The sequence below is a fragment of the Plasmodium sp. gorilla clade G2 genome (assembly GCF_900097015.1).
Source record: "Plasmodium sp. gorilla clade G2 genome assembly, chromosome: 12".
Lineage (NCBI taxonomy): Eukaryota > Apicomplexa > Aconoidasida > Haemosporida > Plasmodiidae > Plasmodium > Plasmodium adleri (nom. inval.).
The window spans coordinates 672,501-697,810 of record NC_041704.1 but is presented as its reverse complement, the minus strand read 5'-3'; the positions used below and the strand labels follow the sequence as shown (position 1 = coordinate 697,810).

Below are 25,310 nucleotides of genomic sequence, written 5' to 3'. Positions count from 1 at the left end.
TAAATAAAAAAAAGCATCTTTAATTAAGAAATATAAAATATCCTTAAACGTTGGGCTTCAATCTTTCTTTGTAAAAAATATATATTCACAAAAAATAGAGAGAACAAATATATATATATAATATATATATTATACATCTTACATATTTGTAATATATATAATTTTTATATGAATTTCCAACAACGGTTTTAATAAATCATATGTTCAAATATGTTCATCAAATTGTAAATATATAAATATATATATATATATATATATATATATATTTATATTTTATCATTTTTTTTCATTGGTTTCAATATTATTAATTGGAAGAACTCATTTTTTTTTTTTTTTTTTTTTTTTTTAACAGGGCAGTTATATATACATATATATATATACAACAAGCATGCAGTAATTTTTTTTTTTTTTTTTTTTAACCTCAATAAATATATATACTAAAAATTATAGCGAAAAAAAAAAAAAAAAAAAAACTAGCGTATAAATATAATATATATATATATATATATTTATATAATATATTATTATAGATGCTCGTTTTAATAACTTTATATATAATACTAAAAAAAAAAAAAAAAAATAATGGAAAAAAAATATCTATATATATATATATATTATATATGGACATGCTTATAATTATGTATACATACTTTTTCATTTTAATGAAAAAATTCCCTTCTAGGAATATAAAAATTTTGTGGGTTTATAAAAAAACAAAGTGTGTACTCATGTTCTCTCTTTCTTTTTTTTTTTTTCAATAATGAAAAAGAACATTCTACCTTTTGTGAGTAAAAAAAAAAATAATAATAATAATAATATTCTTTTGCGTTTCTCCTATTTTTTCTTTTTTTTCCCTTTATGCGTGCACTCAAAAAAAAAAAAAAAAAAAAAAAAAAAAAAAAAAAAAAAAAATGTGCATGCTATATATATAAACATATGAACATATATACAATACTGCCTTTTTATTCAAACATTTGATTTTTTTTTTCTTTTTCTTTCCATATATATATATATACATCATGTTAATGCTTGTATGTGATCATTTATAATTTTGTTTAGTCTTAGAATATATTGTTTTTCCTCTTGAGCACCTGCTTTAATTATATTATGCAAACCTTGAAAAGATGAAATATCATTTTTTGTATTATTCATATCTACATTATTTTTTAAAAACATGTGTGATAAAAAAACAAAAATATTGTTTTGAGAATTATTTTTGGCTTTGTCATTACTATTAAGATTATATTCAGATATATCTTTCAAATATAAAACTTCATTTTTATATATACATGGATCTTTATTTTTTAAAAATATTTCTTTATTTATTACAACATTTAAATGTTCTTGAAAGGTAGTTGTTTTAATTTTTTTCATATCTATGTAAATTGTCAAATGTTGTGAATTATTCGCCTCATTATTTTCAGAAAACCCATTACAAAATGATAAAGATGATAATATATTATCATAGTCATTATTCATAGTATCCATATTATTAAAAAAGATTGGATGATTTTTTTTATAAATAACTCGGTTCTTTAATAAATCTTCATTTTGTAATATATTATCATAAAATGTTTTTAAAAAATTGAAAAATTGTTTTTTTTCATCTACACTATATTTCTCATCTTTCATATAATCATTTAATACTTTTTCTATCTCACAATCTTTAAAGAAATTTTCTAAAGAGACACTTGGTAATTTGGATGAATCATCTCCTCCCTTTCCAATATTTTTATTATTATCAATAATATTACAATTTTGATCTGATGATATTATATCATTTTGACTAGTTAATATATTTTTTATATTATTCATATTTCTATCTATTGTTGATGTATTTTCCCATAATTCAGATGTTTTACATGATATATTATTTGATATTAATGTATTATCTTGGCTAGCCATATTATTTTGAATTGATTGATTATTTTGGCTAGTTGTGTTATTTTGACTAAATTGATTATTTTGGCTAGTTGAATTATTTTGATTATTATCAAAACCTGGAGCAATAGAGCTTTGATAAGATTGCATCATATCAAGAATAAGTTTCCCTTTACTTGTGGACATAACTTCATATGGAGTATTTAAAATATATTGTGGAATATTTTTACCAACAAGAAAATTACAAACTTCATTTGTAAAATTATTGCAATTCCAGTTGACAATATTATATTTATCTACAGTGAAATTCTTTTGAATACCATTTAAATATTCATGAAAATGTGATTGTAATAATTCGGTAGTACCCATATCTATAATACCTACTGGTTTTATATTATAAAACGTTTCAAATTCGTGTTCTTCCAAGCATAGAATACCTCCCCCTTCAAAAAAAAAAAAAAAAAAAAATTAACATACATAAATGAATTATATATATATATGTATATGTATATATATTTAAATATTTGTTATTTTTTTTTACCGTAAAAATATTCCATATTATAAACCAAGACGGCTGTATGCCACACCCCGTCAATTTGTTTGCCAATTAAAAGAGGAGACCAGGTTTTGACCCTTAAAATAAAATATATAAATAAATATAAATATTAAAAATATACATACATACATACATACATATATATATATATATATATATATTTGTGGTGCAATTTTTATTTTTTATATTACATTCCCCTAGACAAATCGTATATCTTCAATTTAACACTGAACTTTGTTGCCATTTTATTTTTTCCCTTTTTTTTAAATTATATTACAAAAGAAAAATGAAAAGTTAAATAAATAAATATATATATATATATGTGTATATGAAAATTATTACTTTTTTAAAAAAATATTTAATTTTATTTTTTTTATATTACAAAACGGTCAAATAAATAAATTTTTCATTTATGGGTTTTTTTTTTTTTTTTTTTTTTTTTTTTTAATTTTTTCGTTTTTCTATTTGTTTCCTATATTGAACATGATTATGCATCACAACAACAACAAATAAAAAAAAAAAAAAAAAAAAAAAATTAAAATAAAATAAAATTATATAAATAAATATAATATATATATTATACAAATGAATATTTAAAATGTTAAAATAATTTGTCCTTATATATATATATATATTTAAAATAAAAAATTATAAAATATTTATTGCTAAATTTATATTTTATTTAAAATAAACAAACAAGTACACATAAAAAAAATATATATATATTTATAAATATATAAAATTTATGCAAGTCTAAAAATATTTTATTTCATATTTCTTTTTAATTTATTCATAAAAAAATATGTTTTTAATTGTAAATAAATACACAAATATATATATCATGGAATAAATTAAAAAAAAATAATAAAATAATTGTATTTTTTTTTAATATCCTTTTATAATTCTAATTATAATTATCCAATAAATTATTATTTCTTTTATTATTTTAATAAATTATACATATATATTAAATATATATATATTTTTTAATTTGATATATTTTAAAAATATTCAAAATTATGCTTATAATGTTTTCATATTTATTATATAAATCCTATGGAAGTTGGTAAAATAATATCATCACATATATATATATAAATACTGTATTTTTTAAGAAATATATAAAAAAAAATATATATTTTTTTTTTATATATAATAATTATAGGCTTTAAATCGTGTGCACTTTTTTTTTTTTTTTTTTTTTTTTTTCTTAAATCAAAATTAATGTATGATAGAAAAAAAAAAAAAAGAATATATATAATATATATTATTATAATATAATATTATGGGCATATGATATATTTATTGGTAAATATTGAATATATAGTTAAAAGAGAATGTTATATACGTATTATATAAAAATATATATATATTATATATATATATATATAATAATATAAATGCAAAAAAATACTGTTAATTTTTTAATTGTTGAAAGTTTATATATTTATATTAATTTATTATTTATTTATTTTTTTTTTTTTTCTATCATTCCTTGTCAGTAAAATAAATGCATATTATATTAATTTAACAACATCAACAAGTATATATTATATATATATTTTTTTTTTTTTTTTTTCTTTTTTTTCGCTTGCCTTTATTTTTTAAAAAAATCTGTAATTTATTTCTGTTATTTTAAAAAATGATAGTTGAAACTAATTACCAAGTAACTGAAACATTTGATGTTATATATGAAGAAGTTAAATTGATAGATTTTGAATTTGATGAATCAATAAAAACTTTTTTTTATCCATGCCCATGTGGAGATATTTTTGAAGTTACCTTAGAAAATCTATTCAAAGGAGAAAATATTCTCAAATGTCCAAGTTGCTCGTTAACAATAAAAATTTTATATACTCCTGAGGAGTTACATAAATATACATAAATAATAACAAAAAAAAATATATATATATATAAATATAAATATAAAATATTTATAAATATATTTAATAAATCTATTAAATTTTATATAACCATTTCTTTATTTTTATAACATACATTGAAATGGAACATATATATATATGTAGAAGTTATATTAAAAATAACCAATAGAGCTATATTTAAAGATTATATTTTTATATATTTACAATTTTGTAGAGATAAAGTATATCATATTATATTGTTTTATATATATATATATTTATTTATTTATATCCTTTTGTTTTTATAAATAATGTATAAAGACACTGAAAATATTCAAGATGAGAATAAAAATAACCGGAAAAACAAAAAAAGAGAGAAACATATAGAAAAGGTCATAATTAGAGTAAAAAGAAGAATTGATGATACAAGTATTCCATCTATTTATGTAAAGAAATCTAATAAAAGGATATGTCATGGCAATTTTTATAAACATATTGATACTATCATACCCGAGGAAGGTAAGGATGAAAAAAATATTGACTGCATAAATTTATTTTTAAAACATGAAAAAGAAAATTATGAAACGAACAATTTGTATGAATATTTAAATATTGAAGAAGAAAAGAGAAAAAGAAAATTAAGCAGCCTAAAAAATTATGAAAAGGATTTAAAACAAACCATTAATAACTTAAAGAAATATAAAATTATAAATGAAAATATTCAATATATTAATTTAGATGGTAATGGGAAAGGAGTGTATAAAATAATCGATGTGGATATAAATCAAAAGGAAAAAGAAAAAAAAAAAAAAAAAAAAAAAAATGATGATAATGATAATAATGATAATAATAATGATAATTATAATGAATATAACCAAAGTGTAGTAGAAAAACAAGATAATGATGATTATAAAAATTACGAATATGATTTATACATATTGGATGAAGAAAAAATACAATTACATAATTATATGGACTATCTTTATGATATAAAAAATAATAATGTTGATTCTTCTGAAGTTTTAGTTCTAGAAGATATTTATGGAAATAATGAGAAAGAGTATGAAACCAATTCTTTTTCATCATCTTCTATATCTGATAGTAATTCAGAAAAAGAAATGTCTGATTATCCTGACGAAAGTTCAAGTGAAAGAAATTATGATAGTGATTATCAAATGTCTGATGATTATATTCAAAATATGCTAAATAGTAGTGATGAGTTTGAAAATAATATGCAAGAAAAGTTTAGTGAAAATGAAGAAGAACATTATTTTGATGATAAAGAAGAACTTTTTTTTAATGATCAAGATGATCATTTGTTAGATGATGATAATATAGAAAACAATTTTAATAATAAAGAGTATGATATTTTTGATGATATTAATATGAATATCCAATTTAATTCTAACATTAATAATAATTTTGATCATATTAATTATTCAAATGATCAGGTAAATAGCCAAAATGATGATGATCGTTTTGAAAAAAATAGCTTAAAATATTTTGAACATGATAATAAAAATATGAACAGTTCAGGTAAAAAAAAAATGAATGTTCATAATATGCAAAATTATATATCTCAGAATAAGGAAAAGGGGATGACATCTTATCAGAGGCGAATAAATGATTTAAACTTTGAAGAAAAAATAAAGGAAGAGTTAGAGAAGAGATTAAAGAATGAGAAGTCGAATTTATTGAATGTGACTTTATCAGATAAATTGAAAATATTGGAGCAGATGGAAAAGGAATATTATGAAGAATAAAATGCATACGGAAAAAAATATATATATATATAAAATAATGGTATTAATAATATAACATTTATAAAATGGATATATATATATATATATATATGAATATATACATTTTATTTTTCATTAATGTCTCCTTTAAAAAATTGACAATACAAAGAAAAAATATTGTTTTGTATTAATTTATATACATTATATGTATTAAATGTTACATATATATATATATATATATATTTATTTATTTATTTATGTTTATTTTTTTTGTTGTTACTTTTTATAATTCACACTTTATTGTAAAATATTATTTTATTTTTTAATCAATTTAATGTTTAATAAAATACTTTTCATTTATATATTATCCATATTTGGAAAATATAAAATAACATTTTATTAATTAAGATTTAATATTATATTATATTATATTATATTATATTATATTATATTATATTATATTATATTATATAATTTTTTTTATATTAACATTTTATCATATTTGTAATGAATATAATTTGGACCATAGATTTGTAGTTGCCTTATACGTGTATCTTTTCCATTATGTTGACTTGATATTATAGAAATTTTCAAACAACGACAATATATATCATTCTTTTTTTTTAAATGATTCATATTATAATTGTAATAATAAGAAGACATGTTACAATTTTCAAAATCTATAAGAAACCAAAAAGGTTCATTTAAGGAGTATTTATTCATATCACAAAACGTTTCACATAATAATTCAAGGTGATTTTCATCATTACCAATATGTACTGTTATTTCATTAGGTGTATAAGATTCATCTAAATAATAATTTAATAGTAAAAAAATTTTAGAAATTTTTAATAACTTTATAAATTGAATTGTTATAGTATGTGGAGCTAAACTATCAGTTTGCCAATATGTATTAGCATCATTATCTCTTAAATTTTTTATATTGAATTTTTTTTTAAAACTTGATAACTTCCAAAACCCTATGCATCCAAGTTCAACATATTTTTTACTTAATCGAATTTTTGGTAATCTATGTTTATCATCTAAAGAAATCTTCTTTTCATACATAAATGAAGATATATCATTATCATATACATTATTTAGCTTACTTTCTAAATCTAAAAAGGAATAATATTTCTCATTCTTTTTTTTCAATCGTTCGTAGTTACATCCTTTTTTTTTAACACTATCATGACTACTTTTTGGGGGGGATTCAAGTAAATCCAACTGTTCAATAATATTACAAAAATTTACATATTTATAATTTATATCTAAGTTATCTTCGGTATCACAATTATAATAAGTATAGTCATATTGATAGTCTTCTATATACTTTAAAGAAGGATATTTAGATTTTCTTATATTATCTGTGGTCATAATAGATATAATTAAAAAAAAAAATAAAATAATGATAAAAAATAAAATAATAATAAAAAATAAAATAATAATAAAAAATATAATAATAATAAAAAATAAAATAATAATAAAAAATAAAATAATAATAAAAATTTTTTTTTTAATTATTCTCGAATTAATATAAAAAAAATACAATTTTTTTGTCATATATATATAATGTGTGCTATTTTTAAATAAGACATATATAGAAAGTATTTTAAACAAAAAAATCTTTTTTTTTTTTTTTTTTTTTTTTTTTTTTTTTTAATTTTAAGAAAAGTTATATATCTTCAATTATACACATTATGAACCATTTTATGTTGCGAATTAAAGGAAAGTGTTTAAAATATTATACCTTTCATATAGTTAAAAAAATAAAATATAGACATTTATCATCAGTTATACTTTATTTTAAAATAAAGCTATAAAAACGAAAGTCTTTTCATCATCTTATTTTGAAAAGTTTTAAAGTTTTTTTTTTTTTTGATGTAAAAATTTAATTTACTCATTTATGTTTATAAATTTTGTTTTTTTGTAAAAATTGTATATACTAAAAAGTGTTTTTTATAAAATATACACATAATGGAGAAAAAAAAAAAAAAAAGGGAAAAAAAGGAACATATAATAATATATCCTGATTTAAGGGAATATATTTATTTATATTTAAAGAAAAAAAAAAAAAATAAAATAAATAAATAAATAAAATAAAATAGATACATATATATATATACATATTGTATAATAATACTTATATATGCAAATAAACAAATAAATAAATAAATATATATATATATATATATAATGTTGATGGGGAAAAAAAAAATCAAATAAAAAATAATGCTCTATTTATAATATATAAATAAAGTATTATTATATAAAAATAAAAACTATTAAATCGTAAATATATTAAAAAAATTGATAAAAAAAAAAAAAAAAATTATATATAAAATATTAAAATATATATATATATATATATTAGTTGCTTGATTTCAACATAAATATATATTATTTTTTAATTTTCACTCTTATTTTTTTCTTCTTTTTTGTATTCCTTTTTTTTCTTTTTATTATTTTCAATTTTCGATCTATCCTTACATTTATTATAATAATAAATAAAGGAAAATCATATATATATATATATATATATATATATATATATATATATATATATAGATAGATATAGATATACATATATTTATATAGAAGGAAAATAAAAAAAAAAAAAGAAAAAAGGAAGAAAAAAAAAAAAAAAAATTTATAAATATATACACATTAAAAAAATTGTAAAGTTTCTGATATAATCCCCAAATGAAAAAAATTACATTCAAAGAAATTATCAATGTCTATATATAAGGGCAAAGGGGAAAAATATAAATATATTATATATATATATATATATATATATATATATAAATATATGTGTATATATAATTTTTGTAATATCCATATTAAACCGTTATAATTATAATATTCTACATTTCTTTTTTTCTTTCTTGTTTTTTTGTTTTTTTTTTTTATTTTTTATTAAAGCAACTTAATAGAAAAAATATATTCTTCAATTTTTTTAATATACGTAACTTGGAATAATATTTCAATAACTCATTTTTGTTTCAATCTTATCTAATGTTTATTCGTTTTTTTTTTTTTTTTTTGGTTATTCTTCTCTCTCTTAGTTTTTATTTTATTATTACTATTATTATTTTATTTTTTTTTTTCCTCATCATTTTCTTTATATTTTCCTTATATTTTGTTATCATTCTTTATCAAATAAATATATTAAATATAAATTTATTTATTTACCTTACATGATAAGGTAAAAATATGTGCAGCTAGCTAAAATGTGTAAATACATACATAAATACACACACATATACATATATATATATATATATATATATTTGTGGCTAGCTATAAGGTACAATTATATATGTACATATATATATTTTATTTTTTTTTTTTTATTATTATTATTATATATATATTTTTATTTTTATTTTTCAAATAATCCATGTTGAAAATCCTTTAATTCCATTAACAGTATTTAAAACACAACCTCTAGTATATTCAGATGAGTTTTGAATTTGATTACTTTTATTTGCCTCTTTAAAATTTGAACAGACAGATTCATTAAGATATTTAATACTTTCTTCATTAACATAATCTTTTTTTTTTTTTCTTTTTAAACGGAACCATTTAAGTCTTTTACTTTTTTTTTCAAAACAGGAGTTGTAATCATTTAAACTTTTATTTTTATAAATAAAATATTTATTTTTTTTTTTCTTATCATCATGTACAATATCATCAAGATCAGTTAAAGAACAAAATGTTTCGTCTCTTTCATAATTATAATTTTCTAATTTTCGATCATAAGGATTATATACATCCGTTCGATTATTTTTATAAAATTTAAATTTATGACAAGTTCTCATAAAACTATTATCTATAAAGTCATCATTGTCATCACCAATAATTTCATTCTTAATTAAGGACGTTCTAATATTAATTTTTCCTTCCTTATTATTATCTTTATTTTTAAATCTCTTTTTTGTAAATCTTGTAAATGTCATACGACAATTATATTTTCTTTTGTTGTGATAATTCTGTAACTTTTCTTCATTTAAACTTTCCAATGTAACTGTCATTATATATAAAATGTATTATTATTTATTTTTTTTTTTTTATTTTTTTGCGTTATCAAGTTAATATATATATATATATATTTATATATATATATATTTTTAATATGGTAAGATTAAAAGTTAAAATAAAATAATAAGAAATAATATATGAGAATAATATGGCAAAATTTCATATATATTTTTTTGTGTATATAAATAAATATTATATATATAAATATACAAATATTATTATACATATATAAAAATACACATTTTAATTTTACTATAAAAAGATTATACTTTTTTTTCTTCCCTTCTATTCAAAATAAATATACTCTTTATATATTTTTTCCTTTTTATAGCATAAAAAATATGGATAATAATATAGGCATATTAAATAAAAAAAATAACATACAATATAAAAAAGTTTGTACATTATATTAATATATTCCTTTTATATATATTTTTATAATGGCTTTCTTTTATATTTAATTAAAAAAAAAAAAAAAAAAAAAAGAAAGAAAGAAAGCAATTCTACAATAAAATTACATATATAAAATTTATTTATAAAATAATATAAACAAATTTTTTTTCTTTCATAAAAAAAAAAAAAAAAAATAGTTCCTATAAATAAATATAATATATATATATAACTAATGTGGAGTGTAAAATTAATACATATATATATATATAATATATTTTCAATGCTACTCTTATAAAATACTCCAGTCTTTCAAAATATAATATATATATAATCTTTCACTTATATATATATATATATAATAATATATATGCATTTATTTTTTAAAAGAATCCTTTTTTCATATTATGAAAAAATTAAGTATTCTATTGTATTATTATATATAAATCAACTTCTTAATATATATATAATAATATTTATGAAAAAGAAAAAAAAAAGTTTCAATTTTTTTTTCTTTTAAATAAAAATTTATATATAATATATATAAATAACATATAAATAAATCTAAATTGTTATATATTATTATATATAGAATAAAAAAGTAAAAAATAAAATATACTATTTTTTTTTTTGGAAAAATATAGAAAAAAGTTATAAAAAAAATGTAAAAAAAAAAAAGATTAATAATATATGTTAATAAATAAATATATTATTCAATACAATTATAATTATATAGATTACATTTTATACTATTATAAAAATTTTAATTATTGTATTGTATATAGTATTGTATTTCTTTTTACTTTGTTTTTTTTTTTTTTTTTTTTTTTAATTTTTGCATATTCATTATTATAAGTTATATATAAATATTATTATAAATATAATATTATATTATATAATAATTATATATTATAATATATATATATATATATAATATATATATTAATTTATGTATATATTCTTTTTTAATTTATATATATGTATAGTATATATATATATAAATATAAATAAATTTTTATGCATAGAGAAACATGCAAAAAACATGCAAAAAAAAAATTTCTTTATATATTTTATAAAACTCATACATAATATAAAAATTGGAACCTTTTTATATTTTATATATAACTTTTTTTAAAATCAGTATATAATATTTATATAATATATATAAATAATATAATTTATATCAATATTAAAATCTATATATAACATAATATAAAATATAATTCTTATTTTGTACGTTTTTTTTAATATATATATATATAAAATATATATTATATATATAAAGTAAATATAATATTTTATTGTAATAGTATTTATATTTATAAAAATATTTGTCATTGAGAAGAAAATATGTTTTCCATATAGCACATTATATAAAAATATTGTATATTATAATTTTGAAGATATAATAATTTTGCTTTATATATATATATAAATATATTATACTTGTGGAAAAATTTGCTATATATTATTATAATATTTTTAATATTGTACGCAAAAAAAAAAAAAAAAAAAAAAAAAAAAAAAAAACTGAGGTGATTTTAAATTATACAATAATTTTAAAAAATTATTATTATGTTATTTAGAAAAAAATATAAAAAAAAAAAAAATAATAAATGAATGAAAATTTTCTATATATAATGGCAAATTTGTAAACTTATATAATTTTTTTACAAATTATTTATGTAGTGTACTTTTTATAATATATATAAATATAAATGTATATATATATATATAATTATTTTATTTTATTTTTACAAATATATATAAAGATAAATTTGAGCTAATATATTATTATAATAATAAGTATATTCATATTATAAGAAAATGAACATTTTTTTAAAATTTCTTTAAATTGTAGCTTGATAATATTTTTAATTCTTATAGAAATGTTTCTTAAATATAAAAAGGGAGCAAACAAAATGAATTGTATAAAAATAAAAAAAATAAAAAAAGAGAATTTTTTTTAAAAGCAAACATAAATGTTGCATATATATATATATATATATATATATATATATTAATATATTTCTTTTATTTATTATTTTATAATTTTCCTTATACCATTAATATTATATTAATGTGTATCCCTTATGTTTAAATGAATAATATATATGTATGTCTTTATGTATGCATCTTATATCTTTATTTTTTAAAATTAAAAAAAGGGAATATAGTTCATATATATATATAATGTCCCATTTCTTATATATGTGCATCATAAACACACATGTTCTATGTTTTATGTAGTATAATAATAATGTTATATATTTTAAAAAAACTGTCGACTTTATATCTAAAAATTAATATTTTGTAATATTATATAAACATGTTTAAAATTTTTCGATATATTCTTCTTCTGTTATAATGGGTATTATATATATAATATATATGTAGCATTACTATGGTTATGTGTTTATTCTTTCTTTTTTTAATATAACGTGAAGGAATAGGTTGTATAGGAATAAAAAAATATATGTATAAATAAAATAATATAAAATATTAAATAAAGGAACTGTTAATTCGTATATTAAAAATATTATGCATTATTTGGTATATTTCTCATCATTATAAATGACTTTCTTAAAATAATGCATATATAAAAAGAAAAATAAAAACATATATATATATATATATATATTTATTTATTTATATATTTATATATTTTTACCTTACTGTGTAAGGAGAAAACGCATGTCTAGCCAAAATGTACATTTAAATAATTTTTTTTTTTTTTTTTTTTTTTTTTTTTTTTTTTTTATTTATTTATTTTTTTTTTGGCTGTATTTAAAACGCTGAAGGGAATTACAGGTTGTCATATAATTTCATTGAACTTTACATTGTTCCAAAAAGTATATATATTATGTATATAATTATATATTGTATATACAAAAACATGAAAATGAAGAAAACAAAATATTAAAACGTGGTAGACAATATTTGTTTTTTATGTTACTTTTATTTATTATTATTTTTTTTTTTTTTTTTCATTATTTTAAATAGTTATTTTGTTCACTTTTATCATAAAAAAAAAAAAAAAAAAAAAAAAAAAAAAAAAAAATACATATAGAAATATGTATTGATGTAATATTGCATATATTTAAAATGGATATAATAAAACAAAATTAAATTAAATTATATTATATTATATTATATATATATATATATATATATATATATATATATATATTTATATATGTGTAATGATAAAAATAGATGTACAGAATGATATTTTTCTATACTAAAGTGTAATATATTATGTATATATATGCATATATATAAATTATAACGTGCACACATATTTAAAATGAAATATAAATTAATATGTGTATATATTATATATATATATATTAAATATATAAAAGATTATATATGATATATTTAATATACAAATATAGAAAATATATATATATATATATAATAAATTAAAATGTATTGAATTCTACATTGTGTATTTTTTTCTATATTTGAGACAAAAACGCTCATATATTTGTTGTCAAATATGTGGTTATAATTAAGCGATAAATATTTTAAATAAATTAAAAAAAAAAAAATACATATATATATATATATATATATATATATAACATTTTGTATATATACATTTATATTACTTTCACATATATATAACAACATTTGTGTGTCCATTATTGCCATTTAAAAAAAAAAAAAAAGAAAAAAAAAAAAAAAAAACAGGACAAATGAAGTATTAACAATGATCTATTTGGAACCCCTAGACAGTAATGATAAAAAAGAAGACAATTGTGAAAATAAAAAAATTAATGAAGAAGAAAATAATGAGTATCGTTACAATTGTGAAAATAAAAAAATTAGTGAGGAAGAGAATAATGAGAAGTGCTACAATTGTGGCAATATATTTTTGAGCGCAAAAGAGAAAAGAGATAATGAAATCAATAAAATATTAAAAAATATGAAAAAGGAAGAAAGGAATTTATGCTTTCCATTATTAGATTTATATTTTTTGAATAAAAATTTTAAATATCAGAATTTAAAAGAAAGTTTAGAGTTCCCTAATAATGTGAATGAATATATAAACTTGAATCTTTTGAAAAAGGAAATATATCCAAAAGATATAATATATCAAAATGATCAAAATAAAAAAAATGAAAAAACATGGATTTATAATAAATTGATAAAAAAGGGATTATTATATGATAAGAAGTTAAAAGAAAATATAATAAATAAATTAAATAGTAATTATAATTTTATAGAAAAATATGATAATATAATAAAAGAAAGTGATAATAATAATAATAATAAAAAAAATATTAGTAATAATAATAATAGTAATATCCTTATTAGTGATAATTTTCCTTTCCAATGGGAAAAGGGTGATAATATAATTAGTACATATAATCCAATATATAATGCACGAGATAAAATAATAAATGATAATTATATAGCATCTATTCCAACTATTGATATATTTTATAATTCTTCAAAATTATTAACAATTCAGACAATATTTGAACCTATTAATCATTATATATATTTATTACGTCTATTACCAAAATTTAGTTTACCTTTATATGATTCTGGTATATTACAATATGTATGTGAAGATCCTATATTGAATGACAAATTAAAAGGTTTAGAATTATCTTATCGTTTATTAGTACATGATATTTTATTTTATGCTTTTTTTTCTTATTTATCTGATTTGCCTTTTTGGGCTAAACCTCCAATAGAAATATTGAGAATATATAATTATGAAAGCTTATATTCATTTAATGATTGTGAATCTGAACACACAGAAAGATTAGTTTTTCATAATATTAAAAGTATTATATATAATTTTTCTGATACTCTAAATAAGATTGAATTATTATATCCAAAAAATTATTATATTACCATCCTTCCAAATATATATTTTAAAAATATTATTGACTTTTTAAAATCTGAAAATTTCAAATTGAAAAAAATGATAATCTTACTTAAAGGTACAAATCATATGGACATACAAAAATTGAATTATATCAAATCTATTTTTGATAATTTAAGAGGAGTTCAAACTGAAAGGATATTAAGTAGTATGGATACAATGAATGATATAACAGTAGGTGGAACACACATAAGAATAAATAAAGGAAAAGAAGTAGACACATCAGAGATTGATCATGATAATACTATTGTGAAAGAGACTACTCAACGTATTATTGAGGCTATGAAAAAATGTTCAAAGGGGAATAGAAGTGATAAACTGGAGGAACAAATGAATACACCCAAAAATAAAAAAAACAACAGCAACAAAAATAACAAAAAAAATAATAATAATAAGAGATATAATATTATTAATGGTTGTGTGGGTAATAATAGAAATAATACATATAACAATTCTTTTGATAATTTTACATACGATGAATATTACATAGAGAAAGGTCACAATAAAGGGGGGGAACAGATTTGTAGACAATCAATTATAAACAACGTTATGAATGTAAATGATAAAATAATTATGACCAATGGAAAAAATGATTCTATAGATATATCAAATATTAATAATAATAATTGCCATATTGATAATAATTATAATATTGATACTTGTATTGATGATGATACGTATGATCAAATAGACAATGCGAAGAGGCAAAATAATATAACATTAGCATTTAGAAATAATAATAAAAAAAAAGAGAACAAACAAAAATATATATCATCAGAATCATCAAATAGTGATGATGATACAGATGATGAAAATATCGATGGATTTTTTAAAACGAAAAAATTAAAAACGACAGTTTATGATAAGAGTACTTTTTCCTTCTCTAAATTTGTTAATAAAATAATAAATTATGAAAAAATAATTGACTATTTAAATAACGATCCTCAGCGTCAAGAGAAGGAAGATTCGAGGATAAAATTTTTTGTAAAGATGTTGTTATTTGAAAAAAGATATGTTAGTTATGATGTAAACAATGATGAAATAAATATATGTGATAATAATATATGTGGTGATGATAATAATATATGTGGTGATGATAATAATATATGTGGTGATGATAATGACATATGTGATGGTGATAATAATATATGTGATGATGATAATGATATATGTGATGGTGATAACATTAATATAAAGAGTGATCATAATACAAAGGAAGGATTTTTTCAGAGTGACAGATCTGAGCATATAACAAACGTTCAGGGTGTAATAAATGAGGCTGAACAGGAAATAACTAATACAAATTCAAATATAGAAAATATTCCTAATAATGTAAATGATAATGTATCGAATTCATCTGATCATAATATTAGTAACCTCATTCAAAATTTTAGGAGAAATTATGTAAGTAACAATTTCTTATCCTTTAGTAGGAATGTAGAAAATGAGCAAGGAAATAATATGAACATAGAAAATAGCCAAGATAATTTTACAAGCATAACATTTAATTTTAATTAAAAAAATAAAATATATACATATATATATATATATATATGTACATGTGTGTGTTTTATAATATATCATTGTCATGCTATTTGAGCACACTACATATTTTTAATTTATTCATTTATATATGGAACATTATTATGTTCTTATATTTTATACTTATACATCACTCTTATATTTTATGCTTTTATATATCACTCTTTTATTTATTATTATTTTATTTTATTTTTTTTTTTTTTTTGTAAATAATATTGCCAACAATGTGTATATGTTCACCGTTGCACATAAAAAAATAAACATATAGGTATAATATTTTAATTTTTTATATTAAATGTTTATACAAAAAAATAAAAAAAAAAAAAAAAAAAATATGACATAAATATGTTCATATATATATTTTTATTCTTATATTTATATTTATATAATTATTTTTTTCCTTGGGATTGCATTTTTTGAAAATTTTTTTGAATGGCCTGTATGTCTAGATTATATTTATCAGGTTTTTTCTGTTTGTTGATAATTTTTCTTAATTTTTTTTGTTTGTAATAGATTTTGATGGGTGTACCTTTAATATTGAATGCTTCACGTATTCTATTTTCTAGATATTTAGTATAGTTAAGATAAGCTGATTTTTCTGAATTACAAATGAAAACAAATCCTGGTGGTTTAATATGAGACTGAAAAGCATAATATATATTTAAGGATTTATTTTTAATTGGAATAGGTGGTCTTAATAATAATGCTTCTTTAATAATTTCATTTAGAGTATTTGTATTAACACGTTTAATATAATTTTGATATGTTTGTTCAGCAAGATCAAATATGTTTAATAATCTTTGAGAAGTTTTAGCTGACATGAAAAGAATATTAGAAAAATCTATAGGTTTTAATAGATTTAGAACATAATTTTTGGTATCATTAAAAATATCATTTTTATTATATATTAGATCCCATTTATTACAACAGATAATACAACTTTTATTTTCTTGTAGAATTTTTCTAGCAATATTGATATCTTGTGTACTAATACCATTAAAAGAATCGATTACAAGAATACATACATCACTTCTTTTTATAGCTTTTTCTGTTCTATTATATAAAAGATATTCATATTTTGTTTTACTATTAAAAGATACATTTTTTTTTCTTTTTTGTATTCCTGCTGTATCAATAAGACGATATATACGATCACTATTTTTTAATTTAACTAGAACATCAATAGAATCTACAGTAGTTCCAGCTAGAGGAGAAACAATAAAACGATTACAATTTAATATTTTATTTAATATACTAGATTTACCAGTATTTGGTTTCCCTATAAAACTAATATTAATAGTATTTTCTTCATTTATATTATCATCTAATTCATTTATTTTTATTTTATCTATATGTTTAATACATTCATCTAAAATTTCTGAGAGACCATTCCCATGAATTCCACTACAAGGAAATGGATCTCCAAATCCCAGGGACCAAAATTCTTGTGCTTTATAATAACCATCTTTATAAGATTCACATTTATTTACACATAAAATAACTTTTATTGGTACTTTCTTACAATCATTATTAGTATTCTCCTTTACATCATTAGATGTATTATTATATGTATCTTTTTTTTTTATATTATTTTGTATATCATACTGATTTATTTTATCATATCTTTGTAAATTTTCCTCTTTATCATCTAACTGTTTTATATTTTTATTATCATATGCTTGTGAATCAACAATTTCTTGTTCCTTTATATTTACATTTGCATTTACATTTGCATTTGCATTTACGTTTACATTTACATTTGTATTTACATTTACATTTACATTTGCATTTACATTTACGTTTACCTTTTTATTGATGTCTTCTCCTTTTGATTGTTTTATATTTATATATTTTCTTAAAAATCTGCAGATTTCAATATCTCTAGGATCCACACCATGTATACCATCAACAACAAAAATAACAACTGATGATTCTTTTAGAGCCATAAGAATTTGATCTTTTATTTCTTTTGAAAACTTTTCTTCTTCAAACACTAAGCCACCTGTATCTACCAGTTCAAATTTATATCCTTCCCACTCCACTTCTCCATATAATTTATCTCTTGTGCTACTAACATCTAAAACAATACTACCTTCTTGATATTTTCTAGTAAGTCGATTAAAAATGGTCGATTTACCAACATTAGGTCTACCAATAATTGATATTAAAGGTAAATTACGGATTATTTTTAATTCAACATCTTTCTTTTTTTTATTCTTTTGATTTTCTTCAATATTTATATCATCCATTTTAATATCTTCATGTGTATCTTTATTGTATATATTATTATTAGATGTATATATATTTGTCGACATTTTTTTTTCATCATAAAAATAATTATCATTTATTTGTTGAGAATTTGATATAATACTTTGTTTATGATCCTTATTAGATGAAATCTGAATACTTTCATTTGTATCATCACAATGAAGGGGTTGTTGTTTTATATCATCATCATAATTTTGTTTTTCTTGTTCTTCTTGTTCTTCTTGTTCTTCTTGTTCTTCTTGTTCTTCTTCTTTTTCCTCGTTCATCATAATACTATTATCATCTGACGTACTGTACTCATTTATATTAAATAAATTTTTTTTTTTCGTCAATTTTTTATTTTTCAATTTATTTTCCTTCATTACTTTTATTCTTATTTTATTCTTTTTAATATTTTTTTTTTTTTTTTTTTTTGGCTCTATCATTTTATTACAATCTGTAGATATTTCATGCTCCTGGCTTTCTCTTATATGCTTTGCATTTGTTGTATGGTATGCATCATCATTTAAATGATCATCTATATGTTCATTTATTTGATCATCTATTTGATCATCTATTTGATCATCTATATGATCATCTATATGATCATCTATATGATCATCTGTTTGATGACTCTTATTGTTCATATAAATTGAGAAGGTATCTTTTTTTTCCGTTTTAATATTAAAGACCTCTACATGAGGTGATAAAAACGAATAATAATTAATATTATATGTACATTTTTTTTTTTTTTTTTTTAATATATTATGTGTGTATCTGTTACAGGCTTGAGAAAAGAGATGTTTAGAATATATATTAAACTTTTTAATAACAATATAAGTGTGAAAAAAGGATAAGGAAAAATAAAAAATTATTATATAGAGTGTTATTTTATTATAGTTCATAATAAACTATATTACATGTAATATATAGATATATATATTAAAAAGAAATGAAAAAAAATGAAATAATACATATATATATATATATATATATATAATATATATATATTTTTTTTTTCTCAGCATAATTATATATTAATATAAATATAAATATAAATACATTTTATATATTATTATAATTTACAAATATATTAATATTTATATATCATTCTTATAAATAATAATATATAGTATAGTATTGTTTTATTATATATATATATATATATATATATATATATTTTTATTTTATTTATTTTCTTTCATCTTAACAAGAAGGGCCAAAAAAATCATACACATAAAATATATTATATATATATATATTTTTTTTTTGAATGATTTATTTAAGGTGTTGAGAAAATAAAACGAATGTGTTGATATATAAGCTATATATATATATATGAGTATATTTTTAATTATACATTTTAATATATATAAATGAAAAATTAAAAAATTAAATGTAATATTATATATATTAAATGACATTTAATTTTTTTAATTATCATGATATGTTTTTAAAAATTAAAGTTGACTTTTATTTTTTTAAATAAAAAAAAAAAAAAAAAAAAAAATATATATATATAATATATATATATATATTCCCTTTTGGGGGAAACAATCTTGTTACAAAAAAAAAATTAATATAAAAAGAAAAAGAAAGATAAAATTATAAAATATATATATATTATATATATATTATATATATATATATATTTGAATATCCAAATTATATACATTAATATGTATACTTCATTTTATTAGGCTTTATATTAGTTCCATATTTGATGTGAGTCTTCTTTTTTTTGATTCAGTTATTTGTTCATTCTTTTGAGATTCATATATGGATTTTCTTTTAGCTTGTTCGGATGTTATAATATTTTCATTTTGTTTATTATTTAATTCTTTTAATTTATCATATTCATCTATATTTTTATCAAAAATAAAATCATCAGCAAAATCTATAATTAGATGTCTTCCATATAAATGTGTATGTTGTAAAGATTCAATAGCATTACAACATTCTTTGTTTGACATAAATTCTATAAATGCATAACCTCTACTACGATTATATACATTTCTTGGTATTCTTACACTTTTTATATTTCCAAATGCTGAAAATAATTTTCTTAATTCTTCTTTATTTACTTGAAAAGCTAAATTTTTTACAACAAGTTTTTTAGTTACTTTCTTTTTGTCTTTAATTATGAATTTTTCATCCTCATTATTTTTATTATTATTTTTATTATTTTTATTATTTTTTATTCTATTATGAGATAAACTCATTTCTAATATATGATCATTTAAACGTGTACCTGCTAATTTTTTTATAGCTTCAATAGCTAATTCTTTATTTTTATATTCTGCAAATCCATATCCTAAAGATATAGTATTATTATAAATTTTAGATGTTTTATTTGATTCTTTCTCTTTTTGTGTTATAACTTTTTTACTCTTAATAATATTACATGTTATAAAACCTTCTATTTTTTCAAATAGTTTTTTTAAATCCTCTTCTTTAGTATTAAAGTTTATATTCTTTATATAAATACTTGCATGTGTCCCTTCTTCATATTCATCATCGTTATTATCATCATCATCATAATTTAAATTATCTATATTTTGAGAATCATCATTTTTATAAACATTCTGGTCTATATTATTTGTAGCATCATCTTCATTTGTTTCTTCCCTCTTTGATTCTTTCTTATCATTTATCATATCATTGTCTCCATTTTTTATATCCTTCTGTGTTGTAAATAAATTTAATGGTGCCCATTCTAAATATAATGGTAACTTTTTATATCTTATATAAGAATTTGATATAAAAGCTTTTTTAGCATGATCAGGATTTTCATATTGAATAATACAAATATTATTATAAGGTGAAAAACTAACTCTTTTTAAAACACCATATTGTTTAAATAAATTAATGATATCATTTTGATTTGTATATATAGATAAATTTTTAATTATTATAGTATCATTACTTCGTTTATACTTTACAATTTCTTTATTATCCATGTTATTTTCAATAGATATATTATTATTACTATTATTATTATTATTACTATTATCATTTGAGATGTATTCCTTTTTATTATTACTATTCATATTTGTTATATCCTTTTCATCTTCATTTTTTTTTTTTTTTATATATATTTGTTCAAATGCATCTAAATATATTCCCTCTTTTTTAATCCACTCCTTTATCTTATTAATAATATATGTTTCTGTAAGAGAAACATTAACTGCAATATTTTTATCTTTTATATTTAATACAGATTCTATAGAACAATTATTTTCTTTGCAAAAATTATTAATACTTGTATTTATATCTGTATATAATATATTCCACATATTTTCATTTTGACAAGATTTTTTTTTTTGAATTTCTAATATCTTTTTATAAGATGTTTTACATTCATTAGATAATTTAATAAAAATATTTTTTTCATTTATATTTTCCATATTTTTCTCTTCATAGTTATTTATTTTTTTTTCTTTTGCATATTTAATAGTTAATATTTTACCTCCATATATTTTATTATTTAGATGTATTTTTGCTTTCTCACAAGAACTAGGAAACATAAAACTCACAAATGCATATACTTTAATATTTGTCAGATCGTTGTATAATATTTTATTATTGCATGTATCATTATAATTATCGTATTCATTTTTATTATGGTCCACCATATGATTATTATTAAAATAATCTGTGTTGTAATCACTCTCATTATTAATATTATTACTATTACTATTATTATTTTTATTTTTTTTATTATTTGTTGTATTTCCTTTTAACAATTTAATAAAAAAATCATCTGTCGATTTATTTGAACCTTTGTCATTCAAATATATTTGTGTATCACCCTTAATAGATTTCTTTTTAAAAACTTTTACATCTACTATGGGTCCATATCTCTCACATAATGATTTTATATCTTGTTCGTTTACAGGTGGTAAATTAAATATTATTAATTTTGTAGTATTCATATCTTCTGATTCGCTTTCAATATCTAGCTCATAAGTAGTATCATTTTTTTTGTTATCATTACTAACAATACTAACAATATTGTCATTTTTTTCGATGTTATTTTTTTTTTTAATATTTTGATCCATTAGTGATGATTCATCTTTCTTTTCTTTTTTTGAAATTTCTTTTAACCATGTAAGAGCATCATCTTCGTTATTTGAATGTCCATCAGATGCATCATTTAATAAAACCTCATTATCTTTAATAATTTTTTCATCCTTTATATTATTATTTTCAGTTTTTAAAATATCTTCTTCATCATTTATAACATTTTTATCACCTCTTGTATTATTATTATTATTATTATTATCTTCATCAATTATATTTTTTTTTTTTTTTTTTTTTTTTTTTTTCTTCTTCTTTTTTTTTTCTTGAGATTTATCATTTTCTAATCCTTCCACTGGCGGAAGCACATCTGGATTCTCTTCATCCAAAAAAATGACATGACTTCTAGTGGTGTTCATTCCAGCTTTGGTTTTTTTAACTTGAACGGTTTTATTTATAAAATTTTTATCCTTCACAATTTGAATAGATTTTCCTTTTCCCTTTCCTTTATCCTTTTCTTTTTTTTTTGTCTTTTGAATTTCATTGGGATCACTTTTAAAATTTGTTACATTTAGATTGTTATATTTTATATTATTAGATTTTAAAAGGGAAGGAGAAATTGCATCTTCTATAATAATTTTGCTTGTATTAATATATGTATTATTAAAAAACTTTTTAAAACTTTGACAATGATAATTATTAAGAAATCCAATGAAACAGATTCTTCTAGATTCATAATGTTCTTTATTATTTATTATTTTTTTTCTTTTCATAATTTTTATATCAGTTATTTGGAAATTAATATTATGATCTTTCATTTTAAAAAAATGTTTCTTCAAATCAATTTCATTCATATACTTGGGAATATTCTTAATTATAAGTCTCGTTTTGTCGTTAGCATCTCCTTCATTTTTTGAACTAAACACCTGACTACAACTATTATTATAATTATTATTATAATTATTATTATTATTATTGTTATTATTTTCGCTTTTATCGTTTTTTATTTGACCCCAAGAAGGATCAAATGTAGACGTCGTCATTATAAATATATCAATAATAAAAGAAAAAAAAAAAAAAAAAATATATATATATATATATATATATATATATAATATATATATTATTTATTATTATGAAGAAGATATTTAGTCCAAATATCTATTTAATATTATTACTATCAAACTCTCAGTTATTATTATTAAAAAAAAAAAAAAAAAAAAAAGTTATATTTTTTAAATGACAATTTTTTTATTTTTCATTCCATTTTGTAAAATATATAATAAAATCATTTCTTTTATTCTACATAATATTATATATAATATAATGTTTTAATGTTTATTATAACATTTTTTTTTTTTTTTTTCTTTTGCATATATCTTAAATTATAGAGAATATAGTATGTTCCAAACTTTTTTCTTTTTTTTAAAAATTAACAGAATTGTGACATCAATATATATATAATATATATATGTTCAATTTAAAAAAAAAAAAAAAAAAATATTATATATATATATATTAATTATTATAAATAAATATATACTGACCGTTACCCTAGTGGTACCTTTGGATTTTATATTTAATGCATATATGAAAATATAATATTATATTTTATATATCTTATAATATTATGTATGTTTTTTTTTTTTTTTTTATTTATATAAAAAATTTTTTAAAATAATGAATAATATATTATAATATATAATATTTAAAAAAATAAAAATTATTATATATATATATATATATATATTTATATGTATATATTTATTTTATTGGTATATTCTGAATTATTATTATTCCCTTACGTCCTTTTTTCAACACAGTTGTTTTTTCTTATCCTATTTTTTTCTTTTTATTTTTTTGTAAAAAAGAAAATATGATTCTCTATCGGATTTGATTATAAATATATAATATTGATATAATTTTCTTCTTATATTATATATGTATATGTATATTTTTTTTTTTTTTTTTTTTTTTTTTTTTTTTATATTTCTTTAAGATGTCCGCTGTTGATATTATTTGTTCACTAGAAAAGTATGTTGTCGATTTTGTAATAAGTCTGTTAGACGAAAAAAAAAAAAAAATTTTGTCAAAAGGAAAAATTATAGATATAACGAGATTAT

At 17.7% G+C, this 25,310-nt stretch overlaps 9 protein-coding genes across 9 annotated transcripts in view; 4 read left to right on the top strand and 5 right to left on the bottom strand.

Annotated features, from left to right (window-relative positions):
- Positions 1–1,017: 1,017 nt before the first annotated feature.
- On the bottom strand, positions 1,018–2,681 carry PADL01_1218400 (conserved protein, unknown function; the record flags this gene model as incomplete). The annotated part of the gene is made up of 3 exons (XM_028683142.1): positions 1,018–2,324; positions 2,423–2,514; positions 2,629–2,681. The coding sequence occupies 3 exons, from the start codon at positions 2,679–2,681 to the stop codon at positions 1,018–1,020; spliced, it is 1,452 nt and encodes a 483-aa protein (XP_028539349.1).
- A 1,398-nt stretch (positions 2,682–4,079) lies between these two features.
- Positions 4,080–4,322, top strand: PADL01_1218300 (zinc finger protein, putative; the record flags this gene model as incomplete). Its single annotated transcript, XM_028683141.1, has 1 exon — positions 4,080–4,322. The coding sequence occupies one exon, from the start codon at positions 4,080–4,082 to the stop codon at positions 4,320–4,322; it is 243 nt and encodes an 80-aa protein (XP_028539348.1).
- A 288-nt stretch (positions 4,323–4,610) lies between these two features.
- PADL01_1218200 (conserved Plasmodium protein, unknown function) lies at positions 4,611–6,062 on the top strand (the record flags this gene model as incomplete). Its single annotated transcript, XM_028683140.1, has 1 exon — positions 4,611–6,062. One exon carries the CDS (start codon positions 4,611–4,613, stop codon positions 6,060–6,062), a length of 1,452 nt encoding a protein of 483 aa, XP_028539347.1.
- Positions 6,063–6,521: 459 nt separating this feature from the next.
- PADL01_1218100 (anaphase promoting complex subunit 10, putative) lies at positions 6,522–7,418 on the bottom strand (the record flags this gene model as incomplete). Its single annotated transcript, XM_028683139.1, has 1 exon — positions 6,522–7,418. The coding sequence occupies one exon, from the start codon at positions 7,416–7,418 to the stop codon at positions 6,522–6,524; it is 897 nt and encodes a 298-aa protein (XP_028539346.1).
- A 2,015-nt stretch (positions 7,419–9,433) lies between these two features.
- Positions 9,434–10,078, bottom strand: PADL01_1218000 (conserved Plasmodium protein, unknown function; the record flags this gene model as incomplete). Its single annotated transcript, XM_028683138.1, has 1 exon — positions 9,434–10,078. One exon carries the CDS (start codon positions 10,076–10,078, stop codon positions 9,434–9,436), a length of 645 nt encoding a protein of 214 aa, XP_028539345.1.
- A 4,112-nt stretch (positions 10,079–14,190) lies between these two features.
- PADL01_1217900 (conserved Plasmodium protein, unknown function) lies at positions 14,191–16,896 on the top strand (the record flags this gene model as incomplete). The annotated part of the gene is made up of 1 exon (XM_028683136.1): positions 14,191–16,896. One exon carries the CDS (start codon positions 14,191–14,193, stop codon positions 16,894–16,896), a length of 2,706 nt encoding a protein of 901 aa, XP_028539344.1.
- A 413-nt stretch (positions 16,897–17,309) lies between these two features.
- On the bottom strand, positions 17,310–20,072 carry PADL01_1217800 (GTP-binding protein, putative; the record flags this gene model as incomplete). The annotated part of the gene is made up of 1 exon (XM_028683135.1): positions 17,310–20,072. The coding sequence occupies one exon, from the start codon at positions 20,070–20,072 to the stop codon at positions 17,310–17,312; it is 2,763 nt and encodes a 920-aa protein (XP_028539343.1).
- A 798-nt stretch (positions 20,073–20,870) lies between these two features.
- On the bottom strand, positions 20,871–24,230 carry PADL01_1217700 (snoRNA-associated small subunit rRNA processing protein, putative; the record flags this gene model as incomplete). Its single annotated transcript, XM_028683134.1, has 1 exon — positions 20,871–24,230. The coding sequence occupies one exon, from the start codon at positions 24,228–24,230 to the stop codon at positions 20,871–20,873; it is 3,360 nt and encodes a 1,119-aa protein (XP_028539342.1).
- A 956-nt stretch (positions 24,231–25,186) lies between these two features.
- Positions 25,187–25,310, top strand: part of PADL01_1217600 (meiotic recombination protein SPO11, putative) — a gene marked incomplete at both ends in the record, with an annotated part of 2,080 nt that continues 1,956 nt past the window's right edge. The window contains one exon of the mRNA XM_028683133.1: positions 25,187–25,310. This exon is cut by the window's right edge and continues 225 nt beyond it. Within this exon, the coding sequence (XP_028539341.1) occupies positions 25,187–25,310 (124 nt within the window).